The 19927-nt window shown below is 39.9% G+C and overlaps 1 protein-coding gene across 2 annotated transcripts in view; it reads left to right on the top strand.

The window, feature by feature from the left end:
* The window catches only part of tbx15 (T-box transcription factor 15), a 55026-nt gene that overhangs the window by 14708 nt on the left and 20391 nt on the right, over positions 1–19927 (top strand). For both annotated transcript variants that reach the window (XM_042494737.2, XM_042494736.2), the window contains 3 exons: positions 948–1155; positions 6196–6297; positions 16329–16500. In XM_042494737.2, the coding sequence (XP_042350671.2) occupies positions 1064–1155; positions 6196–6297; positions 16329–16500 (366 nt within the window). In that variant the 5' untranslated portion in view covers positions 948–1063. The remainder of the gene's footprint in view (positions 1–947; positions 1156–6195; positions 6298–16328; positions 16501–19927) is intronic.

Raw genomic sequence — 19927 nt, 5'->3', positions numbered from 1 at the left:
TTTGGTATTGAAAAATGCAACAGGACTTTGAATCTGACATTAATTTTGGTTATTTTCAAAAGGTAGTTTTTAGACATATGTCCATTTAAAATGGTTCAAGTTTCAATTGAAGTTAAAAAAAAGTTCAATCAAATGAAACATCTTCCTTTTTAAATTGCTATAATAATATATATTTTTAAAGATAAGATTATATAGCTATATTTATTTATCCACACACTGCGGAAATTCACTTGTTACATGGAAGAGGAGAATATAAAATACAAAAAATACAGAAAATATTACTTGAATTTAACAACTATTAACATATATGCAATATTGCACACTATACAGTATTGATACCGTGAAACCGCGATATTTGTTTTAGATGGTTAATAAGGCTGTAACTCTAGCGCGACTGTCAGATGTTCCTGTTATTTTGTCCACCACGTCGTGTTGGTTTAAATAAAGTGACTTAGTTAAATGAGTAGGAGGCTGAGGTCATGCTGGTTGGTGTCTGCGTGAGTTTGAGTCTCAGGCGGATGGAAAGCTCTCCTGTAGGTCTGGCAGGTTTTTATCTGCTCAAACGTTGTGTTGATGACTCTGAATGGTCAGTCTGTTAAAGTCGCTCCAGGAGGAGCACTTGAAGGGAAACTTCATTTGCAGAACGCCTCCCATCGGAATCCTTCATTGTGTGGCCCAATTTAAAATTTTATATTTTCTACATCGCATTTCAAAGACTTTACGCAACATTTATTCTGCTTTTGACATCAGCCCAGGACTCCATGACGAGCTAAGAGCGCGAGCCAAAGTCAGGCCGCTGCTCTCCAAGCTGCAGACGGCAGGTGATTTGGAGTCAGCGGAGAGAACCGCTGCGCTTTCTCATTGCGCCAAGTTTCCTGCGTAAAGCAGCATATTAATTCCACTGTTTCAGAGCTGCCTTCTCATCATCTTCCTCATTCTCCCCTCAGACTCGGAGGCGAGTCCCGGCTCGGACGGAGAGGGTCTGGCCGAGAGGACGTCGTGTTCCTTCGGCTCACCTGCCGAGCTGGCCCCGGTGCCCTGTGAACCGTCGCCCCCGGCATCCATGGAGGAGATCCAGGTGGAGCTGCAGTGCGCAGACCTGTGGAAGCGCTTCCATGACATCGGCACGGAGATGATCATCACTAAGGCCGGCAGGTAGGCCTGACGCACGCACACACACACACACACACACACACACACACAAAGAGAGAGAGAGAGAAGGTCAGAGGGTGTACGTGCAGCTCTGCAGGGGACTCATGGCGCAGACAGACTGAGCGCCAACTGTGCGTAAAAGGCGATTTTAGAACCTTCACGCTCAGTAATTATTTTTTTTTTTTTTTAACTATTTGAAGAGTTGAAGCTGTAAAAAGAGTATATTATTTTGATAAGGAACCATTTTAGCAAATTTCCTGTTAGTTAACGTGAACTCGCACTCCACACACACAAACGCACAGATTTATCACGTGCGTAAAATGAAAATCTGCTCATGCAACGAGCCACAAACACACAAAAATGTGTCATTTTCACATTTTCAGAGAAATAACCACAGTTACTCACACACAGACACACACGCACACACACACCTCAGAGCTCTGTTTGGAGGGTGTTAATGTGTTGCACATGCAGGCCTCTCTCTCTCTCTCTCTCTCTCTCTCTCTCTCTCTTTCTCTGAGTGTGTGTGTGTGTGTGTGTGTTGAGTTCGGGCCTTTCGGTTCGTGAGGCGGCAGGTTCCTCCTGGTGTCGGAGAATCACGAGGACTGGTTCTAATTAATCTCTCTGTAACGTGTTCCGTGTTTTTCTCGCTCTCTCGGGCCAACATTACAAACCCAGAGCACGCGCACGAGTTGACCTGCAGATCCTGCAGGAAGGACCTTTCCGCGCAGTCTGCTGCGCTCCCCCCGCGCACCCGGAGCGCCGCACATTTCCACTGACATCTCGACCCTCTGTTCACATCAATCGGCATGACTGACATTAGGCCTAATGCCGCTTCAACTTAACGCAAATAGCCCTTTAACACGCTCTTTATTATCGTGTTGAGCCTTTAAAGCTGTTGGTTCTTAGATGAAGTGAACAAACGCTCTCAGGGAGGTCAGACAGTTTCCAAAAAGCTTTGCTTTTGTACGAAAAATGTTTATTAGACGAAACGTTTCTTTGTTGTAGTTTAGTGTTTGGACTTTGGAAGGGAATTGGTTTCTTAGCGCGTATTTACTTTGTATTTTGTAAGGAGGAAAAGCCTTTACGGCGGATTAAAAACTACATTTTTTACAACTTCAGAATGCTTTAGATCTACTTTGCATGTGCTAAAACGCGTTTTATGTGTGAAATATTTCATATAGCAAAACAATAAATAAATAAATAAATAAATAAAGAAATCCGCTCTGATATATAAGCAAGTCAGTGTTATCAAGTACACTAAATATTTTTTCATCCAGAGCAGCGGGAGAACCTCGCTGGTAAAACGGATGTGAGATTAAATTCATCATCACATCATTATTTGAAAATGTGTGTATTTTTCTTTTATATTTATTCGTCTAAAATAGTCAATCTTTATATTTTAACCTGATTTTTTTTTTCTGCAAAATGAGTCCAGTGGTTCTTCAGCTCCTCCTCTTTGCTCGGACCTCTGATCGTAATCTGCGTTACAGGCTGCACTCGGCTGTTTTTATGAATTGACTTTAAATTGGCAATCAGCTCATAAATAGAGCAACAATCATTTTTTTGCGCTGAAGCGGAGTGAAGGCGGACACGACCGTCGCCGTGTGTATTTCACGGCCTGCTCATAATAAGCTCATAAATCCGCGAAGAGAAGCGAAGCAAGAACTGCAGCCCTCTGTTCTCATTACGCAGGCCCGGATTTACGACCATTAAATGAAATGGGGAAAAATGCAGCGTTTGAAGTGCAAAACGAGGAATTAAGTTGAAATGTCTCCCTCTCCACATACAGACTGTTAATAAAGCTTCCGAGATTTTGGGGGTTCTTTTTTTAGATTGTAATTTTCATGGGGTTTTTGCAGGGGCAGGCTGCAGCCTCAAAACAGAAGGAGCTGGTTGCTAAAAAAAATATTCCAAGGATAAAAATACATTTATTTATATAAATAATTTTTTTAAAATAAAATGACAGTTTTGAAATGTCATGATAAAATAAAACTTTAAATAATTCCCAAATCTCTTCAGTACAAAGGTCAGAGGTCAGAGTGGCTTGATAATGTGGAACAAAAGGGTAAAAATTATGGAAATGGTCAAAGGAACAAGATTTAAGTGACACTGAAAAGATTTTTCTGTTTAAGATAAAAGCAAAATAAAGTATATTTTTCATAAATCCAAGGAGTCAGAGTCATTCAGGATAATGATGTTCACAAAGCTCTTACAGTAAAGTTGATTTATTTGATTTTATTTAATAAAGTTGAGGACTATAAGCCCTTAAAATGCTGAACTACAATCGACCAAAAGCTGCAGAGAAGATTTTCCACTTTTTAAGTCTGGATGGATTAAAGTCAATCTTCAATTTAAGGAGCCCATCAGGACCAGCGAGTTTGAAACTACTTGGGAAAAAAAGAATGCAAATGCAACAAAAATTAACCACAGACACAAAACAAAAAATAAAACAAAGTTTGTGAAATATTTCTCAAATATGTTTTTTAATTGGGACACCTTCAATGTCTTCTTTCTGCGTTTGCTCACAAATATCACCGTGTTTATCTCAGTTTGGTGTTTGTTGATTTAAGTCTGACAGAGTGAAGACAGATATCTGACTCAAGGGGGGAAAAAAAACACATTTTCTGTGTGAATGCAACTAAAATCTCACCAGTTAGATTTCCACATACTCAACAGTGTGTATCTTTTATTCACTGGCTACAGTTGTATCATTTACCAGTAAATCCAATGTGTAGATTTTTTGGGGGGGGGGCGCAGGAAAATAAAAATACATTTAAAAAATTGATTGATTGATTGATGGCTTAATTTATGTCAAATACAACAAAAACAGTAGTTAATTCAATAAGAGAGAAAAAAATGACATGATGAATTCCATCTGCAGATTACATCAATTAAAATGTGTGAAAGGGAGAAACTTGTTTAATCCTACCCGTCTATTACATAATTAAACTGTTTTCAAAAACTCCCCTGCATAAATGCAAGGTTTGTCATATATACACCGATGTACACATACACATACACATACACCTAATATTTACAATTCTAACCATTACTTATGCTACTTATCACACACTCTTGTTTATCTTATAAGGAAAAAAATATTACTAGTAGTTTCTATAATACATATATGTATATTTATACTATAACTCAATGCAGAAAAGGCACAAATAATTGCAGAAAAATAAGTATTAGGTGCTTAAAGTTTTCTGGCGGAGGACCCCCCTAAACCGCCTCTTTCACGTGTGCTCCATCAGTGTAGAAACAAACGTGCACCCGTACGTTCATCCAGTAGTTCTTCTCATGTAACAGTCTCAATGATCCACTGCTCAAATATTTCTGAAAATCAAAAGTGTCAAATATTCATAAAAATCAGTATCATTGAGAGTGAAGGATCTGCAGTGTGTCGCAGCACTTTTGACTTCAAAGATGCTCCTGCTTTTTATCAAGTTGTAACACGTGAGATGTTCTTTGTTACGGTAGTTTATTTTGGGATTTCGTGCCTTTTCATGAGGCAACCTGATATTAAAAAATAGGGCCTACCGTGTTTAGAGGTCATTTATGTTGTTAAAAATTTCTGGAGAAGGACGTACATTTGTTTTCTAGAGAAATAATAATGTTTGCCAATCTGAACTGTTTGTTTGTCATCATAGGTGTAGATTTTGAGGAGGACGCAGCGGACATGTCCGTCTCAATATCCACAACATGTACATTTGTCTCTCCAGTAAAACCATGAAAGTAGCAGAGGACTTTGGACAAAATTTAAGACATTTACCCCATAAATTAATACAGAAAAATCACAAACCTGCACATAAAATTTTACCAGAATGCAAAAAATTAAGTGTTTAATGCAGTTTCATAAGTGTCCTCCTACATATATTGATTTCCACTGTGAATAGGACTTCACCAGAATATAGGAAATTAAGTTATAGATGCTCAAATTTAACTGAGTGAGGACCACCAAACTGCCATTTTTTTGTGTCCCCCACACTTTTGTAACAAAACTAAATGCGCTTGTCCAGGAGATTAAACACCTGAAAACGAAGCAGAATGGCAGAGAGCCTTACTGCATTACATTTAATTATAATTTTATATTTTGAATGGTCACCTGAATTTTGTGTTTTCCTTTCACATAAATAAATTTTAACCATAAAAAAGTGCGTAAAAATTCAATAGAATGCAGGAAAGTAAGTGAATCTCCCAAACCCCCGTTTCATAAGTGTCCCCCAACTTCTGAAACAAAACCTACACCTTGTTTTTCTTGATCCGGGAAGTTCTCAGCATTTTTGTGATTGTTATCAAAACTCTGATGTGCCGAGACAGAAAACACAAAAATAAAAAAATGTATGTTTTGGTACCTTTTTTCGCTCTTCCTCGACCACAGCTGCAGATAACAGACATGAAATCTGAGTTTGATTTTGAGTGTACATGTGTTTTTTTAACCTTCCTAAATCGATTAAATGCAGGTATGTGTTACTTTACCTCTGAATATGTGTTCTGGGTGAGGCTGCTTTATAACAGCTGCTGAGTTCATCAGTCTGGTTTTAGTATTTTTTTTTTTTCAGCTCTTTTCTTAACCCTTTAAGACCTGAGCAAATTGGTTTGAATTATTTAAAAAACATGAAGAGAAGGCAATGCAACTAAACAAGACATGGCCCAGAAATGAGCAAAAAAAAAAATTACAAAATTACCTGAAAATAAGCAAAAAAGTAATAAGTAAATAAATAAATAACCAAAAAAGGCCTATTTTCTGGATACATTTTTTAAATAATCCTCCTCTTTTTAGACCTATTTTTAGGTAATTTCCTTGTCACCTTTTACTTATTTTTTGCAGTGACAGCATTTCTTGCCAAGTTTGTCTTGCACTTTTTTATCCCCAGAAGTCAAACCAATATGCAAAGGTTTCAAAAGGTTAAATAGTGTGTGAAAGGCCTCGAACGCAGCGCAACACAACTGATATCGGTTTCAAAGAGTTAATTTAAACAACAGAATGAGGGAGACAGAATTACTCCATCAGATTAACGGTTGTTTTCTCCCCTTCAGGAGGATGTTTCCTGCCATGCGAGTGAAGATCGCCGGTCTGGACCCCCATCAGCAGTATTACATCGCCATGGACATCGTGCCTGTGGACAATAAGAGATACAGGTACCTCCGACACACACAAACACATGAATGAGTGTGAATGTCCGCCAGCTCTTCAGTGTCTTTCAGAGCAGAGAGACATTTAATTGTCTTTTCACATTTTATATATGTCCCCTGCCCTTTTGCTTCCCTCCCAAACTGCTGCAAAACCAAAATGATTTCATTCTTTTGGGTTTCTGTGGGGAGTTTAATGTCCCATGATGGTCTGAATGCTGTTTCAGATGCGTCTCAGCCATGACGAGAATTACACTGCAGAGAAAACGCTGAGTAATAGTACAGTATTTCCCCCATAGGCATGACAGAAATGCTGCACAACAGCACGAAATAAAAGCTCTCAGCCTCTTCATCCTGCAGTCTGTAGAAATGCTTTGTTAAGTGCGCTGCCGTATGCACAGTCATATCTGCATGTGTAAATGCAGGAGCGAGCCCCCTCCTCTGCTTCAGCTGGAGCACCAAGCTCTTATTTTCCTGGATGAATCTCAAATGTCGGGCCGAGCATAAACATTTTGACCCAGTTGGATTTTTCTCATCTTCATGCCATTTCTCACGTCGGGTTGGTAACAGGATTCAGGCCGAACAAAAGATATTCCAGCCTCATTTTTCAGATTTCTTATAACGTGCTACGTGATGTGTTCCTGTCTTCTTCTTGGCAGCACAGAGAAAGCAGTTACTCCCCATCATTTGCATCCTTGAAGTGAAGCGAGAGTGATTAAAGTGTGCATGTGCTGGAGGAAGCCTTGTGTGTGATGGATCTCTCTGGATATGTAATAAGACTGATATCCTGGCCCGCGGTTCTGGTCCCAGAAGTCGGAGCCAGAGAGAGGAGATTGAAATGTATTCATCATCCCACTGGCCGAGCAGCAGAGCCAGAGGCTGCAAATAGGATAACTCTCAACATTCAGGTCTAATGACGGAAACGGGAAAAAATGACGGCGAGATGGAAAGAAAAGTTGCTGCACGTTTACCTGCAGCTGCTGTCGTGGTTCACTGTGGAAGTTTTATGGAGTTACTTTTATGGTTTTTCAGGTGATATTTTCAGATATTGTGACAGAAGCGAAGAAGTGAGATGATGAAGAGAAGTGTGTGAGTTTACCTGCGTATTCAGAGGTTGTGTCTGGTTTTATTGAAGCTGATGCAGACGCTGGCTGTTAGTGTGTGTGATGAAGTGATAATGTGGCAAAAAACACAGAGCTGCCTCATTACATTTAACCAGCAAAGGCCTTCTGAGAGCTGACGCTGCTGTTTTTGTATCAAAGCTGCCAATAGATAGATTTTTGTGCTGATATTTAGAAAAGATGGCTGACTTTAATATATATTTTTAAGCAAAAACAGCCTTCAAAACATATTTGAGACAATCATGAAACAACGAACCAGACAGATGAACCTCATTTAGTAAAGGTGGCACTATGAGCCCTTTGAAACCCGCATCAACGTGACTTTTCTTATGGTGCATTCAGACGCCTTTGACACGTATTTAAACCTTCAGAATCTGAGCAAATTGTTTTGCTTTCTTTTAAAAACATGTAAAAAAATTAACTTGGTTAGAACTGTTCTGCAAATTGCAAGAAATTTGTAGTTTTGGAAAAAAACTTTTGAAAAAATGTCCAAAAAACAATATTCATTAATATCAGAATTATATATTTGAAATTAATTTATTGATTTCTTCTTATTTATTTATTTATTTATTTATTTGTTTATTTATTTTTAAAGATATTTTTAAGGGCCTTTATTGGATAGGACCGATATGGTGTGAGAGGGGAAGAGAGAGGGATGACATGCAGCAAAGGGCTGAGGCCAGACTCGAACCTGCAGCTGCCCCATATTTATTATTATTTTTTAAGCATTTTTTCAGGTCATTTCCTTGTTTGTTAGGGCCCCACATTTTTTTCTTTGTTTCTCATAATTTTTAGGTAATTATACTTTTTACAATTTTTTTCTAATTTCATCTTAAGTTGCTCATTGCAGGTTTCAAAGGGTTAACCTGAGAGGACATGACTGCCAGTATGCTATAAATATTTTTTAAATTCCATGAAAATTTGTCAACAAACTTCTGCACAGAATTGCAAAAGAAATACATTATTGTGTAGTTTTGGTAACTAGACCTTCATCTGGCAAAAAGCTGTTTTTTTAATTGTTGAATGTCTAGTTACTGAAATGTAGCAATAAATGTATTTTTTTTGCAAGTGAGGCGAGGCGAGTTTATTTAAATAGCAGATTTCAGCAACAACGGAATTCAAAGCGCTCTACATAAAGCATCAAAAGCAACGAGACATCGTGCAAAAGAAATTAATTATACAAGGGCATTTAAATGCAATAAAAAAATTAAAGAGCTAGAGAACAGAAAAAATATACAAGCTAAAATATTACTAAGACTGTGAGGGACATTGTCTGCAACTGTTCTGAAAATAACCACAAATTGAGACCAAATCACAGCCTCTGCTGCACTGTGGCTGCAAGGGTTCGAGTGACCCCGACGGTGCACAAAACAGGCGTCAGGTTTACTTTTCTAGCACATGTGCAGTTGATGCTCGTGTGGTTTGTGACCACATGGATTCTCCTCTGTTATGTGCAGTTTCTAAGTATTGCATCACCCATTCTTGATCTTTAAACCTTTTCTGCTCATTTTTAAGTTCAAGCTCATATTTTTGGTCTCTATGACATGTTTTCATGCTTTAATGTTCAAAAAACATTTACTTTTCCTCACATTGTCTGTGCAGCAACACCTGTGTTCACCCTCTGAAGCACGGGCGATCGTGCTCTAGAGCTGCTACAAAGTCCTTTTTTATGCTTTCTTTGCATTTTTACACAGAACCAAACAACAGCAGCACCACGCCGATCCAGTGTGTGATTTTAGACAACATCGTGGCATAGTGAAATCAAAAGAGATGTGACAGGCGTGACGTTTAACACAACAGCGTCAGCTTCTAGTGTGACATAAATCGGCACAGTTTACAAACAATAACAATGGAATAACATGGAAATAACATTTATTTAATGCCTTTGTTATACTGTGGTTGATCTCGTCCTGCTCGGAGGGTAAGGAGCTCCTGGACCTCACTGATTTCCCAATTTGTGGAGATTTCTTTGAGTACAACAATGGAGCTCCACAGCAGAGAGGAATAAGAAATGGGATTTTATTTTGTTGATAGTAAAATAAATATAGATTATCACCAAACTTATGCACTAAATTTAAATGTAATGACACCATTTCATGCAAGTGCAGACAAGTTTTGTCTCAAGGTCAAAACTGAAAAGACAGAATTTAAATCTGCAATGAGGACTAGTAACACCTGATGTATCACAATGTCCCCAAAAAACACATATCCTAGAAATTCTGATGATAATTCACTTTGTGAGACATGATACATATTTAAACACAGTTGCGTAACAGGGTCAGTTGAGTCACGCGTGTGTGTGTGTGTGTGTGTGTGTGTGTGTGTGTGTGTGTGTGTGTGTGTGTGTGTGTGTGTGTGTGTGTGTGTGTGTGTGTGTTCTCAGTGGTGTATTGAGTGTACCAGCAGTGTTTTGAAGGACATTCTTGCAGCTGGTGAGCACATTTTAAAGCAGAGTGACATAAAACATGTTTACAGGGAGTCAGTTTTGTTTTCATGCATTGTTATGAGGTGAGTGAATATTTAATTAAAGGCTGAGAATGCCACAGATACATCCCCCCTCTCTGGGCTCAACACAGCTCTGTCATCTCAAAAGGAAACACAGAAAAGACTCTTCCCACTCATGTCAAGTCAGATTTATGAAAGAAAAACAGGGTCGTCTGCATAAAAACAAACATTGCACATAAATAAAGTGACTTCTGCGATGTGTGCATTTAAATCGACCTTCCTTAAATCATATCGTTGTTTATTAATGTAAAGTTTTCCACCAGAGCGTAGCAGGCGTTCTGCCCTGCCGCCTCTCCCCGCTCCCCCACCGGCGATCCAAGACATCATGGAGGATTTTTAGAGGCCAAAAGATCTTGTAAAATTAAATAGGATTTTCTTCCTGGCTGGGGAATTCACCACAGTCCTTTGCAAACTGAGCTGGGAGCTGTCACTGGTGTGTCTCACAGGCCTGGGGAGTTTGGGGTCTGGAAATACGGTCTTTATTGGAATGGACTTGCTTTACTTGGGCTCCCTGCCCCTCTTTAGGAACGTCTCATTGGTACCACGCTCATTAAATCTCCATATATTACAGCTCTTTTATGTGGACAGTCGCTCGGTTTGCTCTGAGCTCGAGCCGCTGAACGTGGGGGCTGTCTGGCTCTTCAAACATACCTCATTCCTTTAACTGTGTGTCAGAGCATGTTGCAGCTCTGCTTCAACACACACACACACACACACACACACACACATTCAAAAGGAATAAAACACACAAACACTTCTACAAGCATTTATGCTGTTTTTTAAGTTCCGTTGTGGACTTTTAACATCAATCCAATGAACTCAAGTTTAAACTGTTCCCATGTCAAAGTGAGGACTGGAAAAGTTACATCAAACTGAATTTTCTTTTCCTTTTTTGATCCACCTTTGCGAGGACATTTGGTCCTCATATTACCAGAAACAGAGCAACACGCACTCAAAATAGGAAGCACTAAGGAGATAAAACACACACATTCACATTTAGCCCGTTCTCATTCTGAAGTTGTCAAATATCACGGCTTTGTCAGTGCTTTTGATGTAAGATCCCAACGCCAAAAACACCTTTCACGTTCGCATGAAACGCAGCTGGACGGCGTCAGCTGGGAACGCGGCCAGACAGCAATGTTCATATTATTATACACCGCCGGACATCAGCTGCCATGGCTGCTCAATACGCCAACAAACGGCATCAGTTGAGAACGTGGTCGGACAAAATCTGTCGCGTCTGTTTAACGTTTAGGTTTAGGCGCAAAATCCACTTGGTAATGGTTTAGAAAATATGATGTTTGGGCTTTAAATAACTAGTTTTAGTGAGACAATTTCAGCAGGAGACGCAATGATGTCTCGAAAATAACAATCACTTTTATTGGCACTATTCCTGTTGGAAAAACAGCAACAGGTTCCTAAAAAACAACCACATTTGGTGGATAAAAAGAAACTGGAATTAGAGTGATGACTTGCTAGAAAAACAACCAGATTGTTGTTTTGTTGTCTTGAAAAGAGTCTGTAACTTGGCAAACGTCTCGCCAAGGTGCCACACCATCCACCATCCCAAAGCTCCACCTCCTCAAGACAAAGTCAGCGAATAAACTACGTCACTTTAGAAATGTTATGATGTGCATTAAACACGCAAATGTAACATATTTGTGATTTGCAGAAATGTACAATGCCGACAGCTTCTTCTGGTGATTGGGCTGCATTATCAGCGGTAATCACTGTGTGAGTGTGAGTGCAGCAACGATTAGCTAGCCAGTGAGATACACTCATGCATGCACTCAAATGCACATGCTGCCGGACCGGTCCACCGCAACAATAATCCTAAAAACACTGCTCCTACTCTGAAACTGGCTCTACGCGGAATTTATCTGTCTTTGTGAGTGAGGACGTTTGGTCCTCATAAGAATAAGAATCCACGAACAAACACACACACACACACACACACACACACACACACACAAACACACACAATCAGAGCGCACACACCAGTCAACCCTGAATGGTAATTCAATAGTAATATTTACTCTGTCAGTGCAGTAACCCAATATACAGCCTGGGTTTGGCAACTGTGTCAATGTGTGTGCGTGTGTGTTTTTACAGTACACATGTGATGAGCTGAGAACGCACACACATTTACAACCTGTTTTTGCTGTCTGAATAGTGTGTGTGTTTCTGCGTGTGTGTTTGTCCCAGTAGATGCTGTTGTGTGTTTTTGAGAGAAAGAGAGAGAGACACAGAGTGTGTACTGCAGTTTGGTTTTGTCAGCTGTGTGGTTTGGTGTTGGCTAAGACGGGAAAGGACCCCCTCTCTCCTCCTCTTCCTCCTCTTCCTCCTCCTCCTCCTCCGCCTCCTCCGTCACCCCTGCCCCCCATCTGTCCAGTAAGAGTGTCACATAAAGTCCAGTCTTTATTGATCGTGCCGGTGCCAGATGGCAGATTTATGAAAGATGAAAGCGGGGGGACTAATCAGATTTCCAGTCCTGTTTGGGGCTAAAGTTTCCTCCTTCTTTAACACTTTCCCTGCTACGCCGAGCGTAACCCTAAACAGCACTCCAAACAGGAAATTACAGAAACGCCTGGCACCCTCTGTGTGTGTGTGTGTGTGTGTGTGTGTTTGTGTGTGTATGTGTGTCAAGGTCAAAAGTCAGAGCTATGTTTGGACGTGTGTGCTTGGTATTAGATATAGTAGATAAAAGATATTTGTTTAACAGTCAGCAAAAATATTTTTTATTAAGACAAACACATATTTTACATCTCTGTATTTTATGTTACAACAAAACTCTAGTAACAAGACTTTTTTTGTTTTCCAGTTAAGTTTTTTAAGTTAAGATTTTAAGGAGAGAATGTAAACCCACTTGATGCGTAATTGTGATATTGTATCGTAGGTTCTTATAACTTCAAACTTGCCGTGTGGTCGCTCTCTGACACACACAGGAAATGTGTGTTTCTCATTTCCTGGTTGTTTGAAATAAACTCAGCATGAGCAGCAAACAGCCTGCATGTCTTACTGGACAGTAAAAGAGCAAACCGAGCTACAGAGAGATACAATTCAAGGAATAAGACATCTTGTTGTAAAAGTCACAACACCCCTTTTTACACAGAGATCCCGTTATAGGGTCCCTTCTTTACGTCGGCTTTGCATTTTGACACAAAAGCAAACAACGGCAGCGTCATTCCCCTCCGGTGTGTGATTTTAGACAGCATGCCAGAATCGTGGAAGCAAAAGAGGCATGACAGGTTTAACACAACAGCATCTGCCTCTAGTGTGACAAATAACACACACATCAGTAGCTCTTTCAAAAGAATAACAGTTACATAACACGGCAACAATAATTATTCACCGTCTCTGTTATATGGCGTCTGCTCTCGTCCTCCGATGGTAAGGATCTCCTGAATCTCATAGTTTTCCCAGTTTGACACAGCTGCTGTTCTTCTTCGAGTAGCTGCTAACTGCTGATAGCTGCTTCTTAAATCTCCTGCTGAGGGTCACAAACATAACATGTCCTCAGAACGTCTCACCCGTCCTGCCTCCTTTCTCTTTTATGTAGACCTCAGTTCAGCGCAGTTACTACCTTCACTGCCGGCTCAAAGGCGAGACAACTAATCACACCTATTACACGGAACAACAAGTGGCATAACAGCGTGATATTCCCACTTCAAACAGGCAGTGTAAACGGGCTTAATATGACTTGTGGAAATGCAGACATTTCTTTGAGGGTAGATGTGTCCCTTGTGTTGTCCCCAGTATGTACACCTCTGCCAATAAGGGCTATTTGGGTTGTGTCTCTAAGTTCAGTTTAGATTTGTCTTTATTTGCACAAAAGATGTAATACATCCAAAAGAAGAAAAAAAGGATTGATGGGCTCATTATGTGACTTATTTCTCCTCCTGGAGGTCTGGTGAAAACTGGATTCTTGTGATGACTACATTTTTTATTGTGCAACAAACAGGACAGAACAAAGAGAGAAATACCAGTAAAAGCTTTTCGATGTGGTTTTGTAGAGAGCATTAGACATTAAGCTCTTAACTGAGACCATTTGCAGATGCAGCCTGCAATTTGTTTCCGGTGCCCAAAGTCGAAACCACTTAAGAAAAGTTCTGACTTAAATAAATCTATTGTTAAACTAAAGTCCATCATTCAAAAGCTCTTTATTAGGGTGACATATTTTCAATAAGAGTTGGTTTTTGTTTCTTTAGATGCAAAACTCAAAGATCACTCAAATACGAATAAAGATGTAAAATATGGAAAGTGAGTCATGAATGACACATCAAGTGCCACAAATGTAAATGCATTTAGATGCAAAAATATAATTATATAAACTACCAGGTGCCTGGCTAAAAAAATATATCTTACCTAATATAACACATTTGTTTCCATGTTATGCCCTCTTGGTAAGAAGGGAATGAGCAACAAAAGAAGAAATTTTCCCAAAATTTGCAAGAAATTATTAAAAAGTTCAAATAATACAAATTAAAAAATGAAAAAATAAATAACAATAATACAATTAAAAACAAAATAAGGAAATTACATAGAAAAGTGCTCAAAAATTGTAATAATTATGCAAATTAATTTTAAATGTGTAAATATGATCATTTTAAATATAGTTTTCTCTAGCTTTTTTCTTTTCTCCCTATACAATTTTCAACTTTTTGAAAATAATTTTCTAAATCAGGATTCAAAGGGTTAAAGCCACATACAGTAGAGCTAACTTTACCTCCAATATGGTGAAATGAGGGTGTGTTTACCAAGATGTCTAGAGACGCCCCTGTTGATTTTAAAATATGTGTGTGTATGTGTTTTGTGGTGAAGAGAAGCTGAGTATGGATGTTTTGCTTGTGTCTGAATGCATTCATATTGTGTGCGTGTGTGCACGTGTGTGCGTGCACGTGTGTGTGTAACGGGGTGGTGCAGCCCTTGGAGGCAATAACAAAAGGACCAAATGAGAGTTTTGTCCATGTTTCAGGAGTGAGTGATGACTTTGGCAGAGACGCTGCAGATAAAACACTTTCAAGCGAGCGCGGGGCCAGAACTAAAGGCAAACAGCTGTGCTTCACACTCGCTCTCCTCCACTCACTCTCAACCTCGCTCTCTCACTCTCTCCTCTTCCTCTCCTGCTCCACCTTTCTTCATATCTCTCTGTCCATCGACTATTGAGCTCACTCATTTTCTCTTTCTGTATCTCTCTTGATGTCTCTGTCCAACTTTCTTTTTCTTTCTGCACTTTCTCTGTCCATGCATTTCTTTCTTTTCCTCTTTGTTTCTTCCTTTTCTTGCATTTTTATTTCTCCCTTTCCCCTCACATCATCTCCTTTCTTGTCCTTCATCTTCCTTCTTTTCATCTCCTGTTTCTTAAACAATGCATTGACTGGTGGTTTGTGGACTTGAGTGTAAAAGTCAGTTTCTTTCTCTCTCCCTTTCTTCTCTCTCCCTGCTGTTTAATGGGTGGGACGCCCCAAACTCACACAGCATCATCAAATATTATGGCTGTGCTTAATTGAAACTATGCAGCTGAGCGTGTGACTGCATATGGGACATTTTATGTCACTCTTCTTAGAAAATTTCAAGCATAATTAAGAAACAACAGATGAGTACTTAAAGCCGTTGTTGTGGCAACGTGGCCGAGTGTTTGGAGTTTGTTTTGCAGCAGAGTGAAAAAATCAGAGGCGCTCTGGCCTTGTTGAAATCCACACGGTCTTTATAATAACCCGTTCAACCCTGAAGCACCCTCAGAGAGTCAATGAGTTTTCAAAACAGGGAAAGTGATCAGGGAATTATAGTCCTGTAGATTGTTTTAACCTGCTGTGGAATAAAAACTTAGTTAGTGTCAGAGATTGGAGTGATTTATGCTGAGGAGAAGAATATTGTTGTTGTTGTTGTTGTTGTTGTTGTTGTAGGATGGCATCGTGCTTTTACACTTTGCATTAACATTTCAAATAAGTAGAATTAAAGAGTGCACAATTGTTAACTTACTGCTGATGCAGTTGATGTTCTTGCAAACTCAAGTCGAGTTATCAACTTTGATTAACAAAACTGCTTGAAAATCCAGTTGGGAAAACCTACTTAATTTATGGATTACTGACTGTCATTATTTTAAGTTGGACTTTTATTTTGACAGAATTTAAGATATTTCCACCATGAATTGATGCACAAAAAGACACAAACTGCTGAGGGAAAAAATCACCAGAATGCAGGAAATTTAATGTTTTGACATTCAAAATGTTCTGTCACAGGACTCCTTCATTTCATATGTGTCCCCCCAAAGTTTAAACAAAACCTACACCTTGCTTACACTTTCTTCAGATCTGATATTGTCCTTGCATGTCAATATGCAGCTTTCCTAGACTGATCCTCAGTATTCTCCTGTTTACTGATCTAATCTTGTCTCCCGGTCTTGTCTTCCAGGTATGTTTACCACAGCTCCAAGTGGATGGTGGCGGGAAACGCAGACTCCCCGGTGCCTCCGCGGGCTTACATCCACCCGGACTCTCTGGCCTCAGGAGACACCTGGATGAGGCAGGTGGTCAGTTTCGACAAGCTCAAACTCACCAACAACGAGCTGGACGACCAGGGACACGTAAGAGACTTCTTCTTCTTCTGAACGCTGCAAACATGAACATCTTGTTACGGCATCTTGTGCCTTTATATGACTCGACTATATTTAGATCTGTAGCTGTAGCCTCAGCTCGCTCAGTGGTGTTTACTTTTCCTCTGCATGCATTGCTTGCTAATGCAGATATCAGACCAACAAAGAGGTCTCATGATTTTAAATTATTTTAAACCAAACTGTTACATCATGTTAAAATCCCTGGACCTCCAGACATCTGATGAACTTCCTTTCATGAGTCGCGGAGCTGAAAGACTGATTTTCTGCAATATCTGACAGTGTGCTCTGCCACAGTCCGCCCTCTCACACTAACTTTTGGTGGCATCATCTTGGCTGAAAATGCACCAATTATTTGTTTAAATTAAAAACAAAACAAAAAAACACTTTTTATGGTACTATCCCCGGTAGAAACATATTAACAGGTTACAAAAAAAAAAAAAAACACGCTGGGCGGCTAGAAAGCTGCTGGGAACACAGCAACGTCTTGTTAAAAAAATGTTGCATTTGGGTGCCCAGTAGCTCACCTGGTAGAGCAGAAAGCCATGTACAAAGTCTATGTCCTATGTCCGTCACCCATGACCCTCTGCTGCATGTCATCCCCTCTCTCTTCTCCTGTAATGCTACACTTGTCCTATCAAGTAAAGGCAAAAAAAATCCCCAAAAAGAATCTAAAAAAAAAAAACAGCTGTGTTTCTGGGCACTATCCCCGGTAGGAACACAGAAACGGGTCGCTAATAATCACCCACAGTGGCTTCAAACACACATGTTTGTCGTTTGTCAGTCTTGGACAGTGGTGCAAAAGACTTTGACTCCGGACCAGTCAGATGTCAGTATTTTAAAAATACATCTCTGAGCCTGCATGGGATTCTGCAACAAAGACGACAAAGCATTTGACTTTACTTTCATGAGTCTCAGAGCTGTGAGACTCATTTTCTGCAGTGCATGACAGTGCGCTCTGTCACGTTCTGCCCTCTCACACAGTTTTTTAGGAGGCATTATCTTGGCTGGAAAAGCAGCCATTATTTGTTGAGAAAGCATCCACTTTAATGGGACTAACCCAAATTGAAACATAGCATAGTTGCTAAAAAACACCCATGTTTGGTGGCTAAAAAAGCTGCCGGTAATACAGCGATGGCTCACTAAAAAGCACCAGTTTTGGTTGTTTGTTGGTCTTGAACATTGGTGTAAAAGCCCTGGACTCCAGGCCAATCAGATGTCAGTACTTTCAAAATAAATGTCTGACCTTGCATTGGATCCTGTAAGAAAGATGATAGATATTTCAGCTGAAACACTTTTGGGTTCAAGCTGTGACTCATTTATTTAATTCCTGTGCTTCATACTTCATGTCTCTTCATGGTGCTGCAGAGATGAACGCACTGTTGGAGCCGTGAGGCAATTTTTTGGACTGAAATGTTTTTGATGCGTTTGCTTGAAAGGAAAGTTGACACGGTGCTTCACGGACTTCATGCTTTCATGAGTCACGGAGCTGTGAGACTGATTTTCTGCCACACATGACAGCGTGCTCTGCCACACTCACTCTGTTTGAAGATGGTCCACCCTGACTGAATATTATTAGGTTTGAGGATTAGCATGGAGAGATATTAGAGGTCTGGGATTTGAACCCCTGCCCTTGTTTTTAATATATAATATTCATTTCCTTCATGGCTCCGTGGAGCGTTCTGTAATGAAACGGTTTCGTTAAAGGCACTTAATGATTGAATTTGATTTGTAGTGCGCTCCAGCAGCCACACCACTGAGCTAAAACTCAAGTCTGACCACAATCTGCCTGATTTACTGCCTCGCCTGCAGCCAGTCAGTAACAGAGGTGGCGAGCTAAAGTAACTCTCTTATTGGTTCTTGGCCGCTCTAAATGTGTAATGTCGGTTTCATAGGTGAAATACTTAACTGTAATGCAACAAGTAAGACCACAATTTGTTAGATTTACTGCCTTCCTTACATATAATCAGCAAGTGGGCAGCGAGCTGAAGTGAGTCCCTTATTTGCACTTTATGCTTCTCTATAGTTAGAAATGGGTTTCATGGGAAAGGGGCAATATAAGGTGGAAGAAAACTGTGTTAGCTTTTGATTATTAGCTTCCATTGGCTCCTTATGTTTATACCTGTTGTAAAAGCCATAAAAATATTAAGCTAAATATTATTAATTTCACATTTGTATTAGTCAGGGAAATGTTGTGCACTGCAGCACCCTAAATGATCTGTTTCCAGCACGAGAGCTCTCAGCAGCCCTCTGTGCAGTTTATGTGTAGCTGGTTAACATGGACGGAAAACTAGCAGTAGCAAACTAAAGAACATGTTGTTGATGTCAAGCGTTGGTAGAAACTACATCAGGGCGACAAAAGGAAAATGCATATCTGACTTAAATAAAGTAAGAAGGAAGACACAACTTCAGATGGTCACTGCAGTTTTGATGTCCAGCCCGATCACCAGAATGAATGTTGGCGTTGTACGTTTCTGCAAACCTCAGATATGTTACATTTGTATGTTGATATGTAGCGTATACATTGAAACTTTAAATTTCTACAGTGGTGCAGCTAACTTAGGGTCAGATTTAGGTACAAAAATACTTAAAATGACCTGTTCAATCACTCCCTGCTAACAACGCAGCGATGTCTTGGTACAAAACAACTGCTTTTGTGGCATAACTCTGGAAATGAAAAGATGCCTCAGTAAAAACGCAAACGCTTTTCTTTACACAGCCCCAGTTGGAATCACAGCAATGTATCAGTGACAAGAACTGATTTTCGTGGCACAATCCTGGTTGTAAATGCAATGATGCCTTGCTAACATGCAACCACTTTTTTGGCATTATCTCAGCAGGTAACACAGTGATGTTTTGGGGAAAAACAGCCACTTTTAATGTGGCCATATCCCAGCAGGAAACACTTTAATGTCTCTAAACACTTCTGCAGGAACTGTCTGCAGTGATGGTTCGCCAGAATTCAACTGGTTTTGTTATTTGTTGGTCCTGAACAGTGGTCTGTAGCTTGGCAGACGTCTCACCTAGTTGTCAAACTGTCGTCCGTCCCCTCCACCTTCCGATAAACTACGTCACTTTACAAACGTTGATATGATAGATGTGAAACATGCAAGTGTAAAGTATTCCTGGTTTGCAGAAACATTTTCTTTAGGTTACTGGGCCTGATTGTCTGATCTGATGTGTGCAGAAGTAGGCAATTGCTTGCTATTAACTCTAACTAGTTTAAAAGCCATAAAATATGGTGCTTGTCTGCTTGTTTTCATTTTTTTGCCCCCTAGTGGCCAGAAACCAGTTAATGCAGCTTTAAAGACCATTGCAAAAGTCAGTTTAGCTCACAGCCCCAGTACATTTATCACTGACTCCTATGATACTGGATGAGGTAATACTGTGTCAATAATAA

Source organism: Plectropomus leopardus, chromosome 10 (assembly GCF_026936395.1).
Source record: "Plectropomus leopardus strain MGB_pleo_1.0 chromosome 10, ASM2693639v1, whole genome shotgun sequence".
Classification (NCBI taxonomy): Eukaryota; Metazoa; Chordata; class Actinopteri; order Perciformes; family Serranidae; genus Plectropomus; species Plectropomus leopardus.
This window is presented reverse-complemented; position numbering and strand designations above follow the sequence as displayed.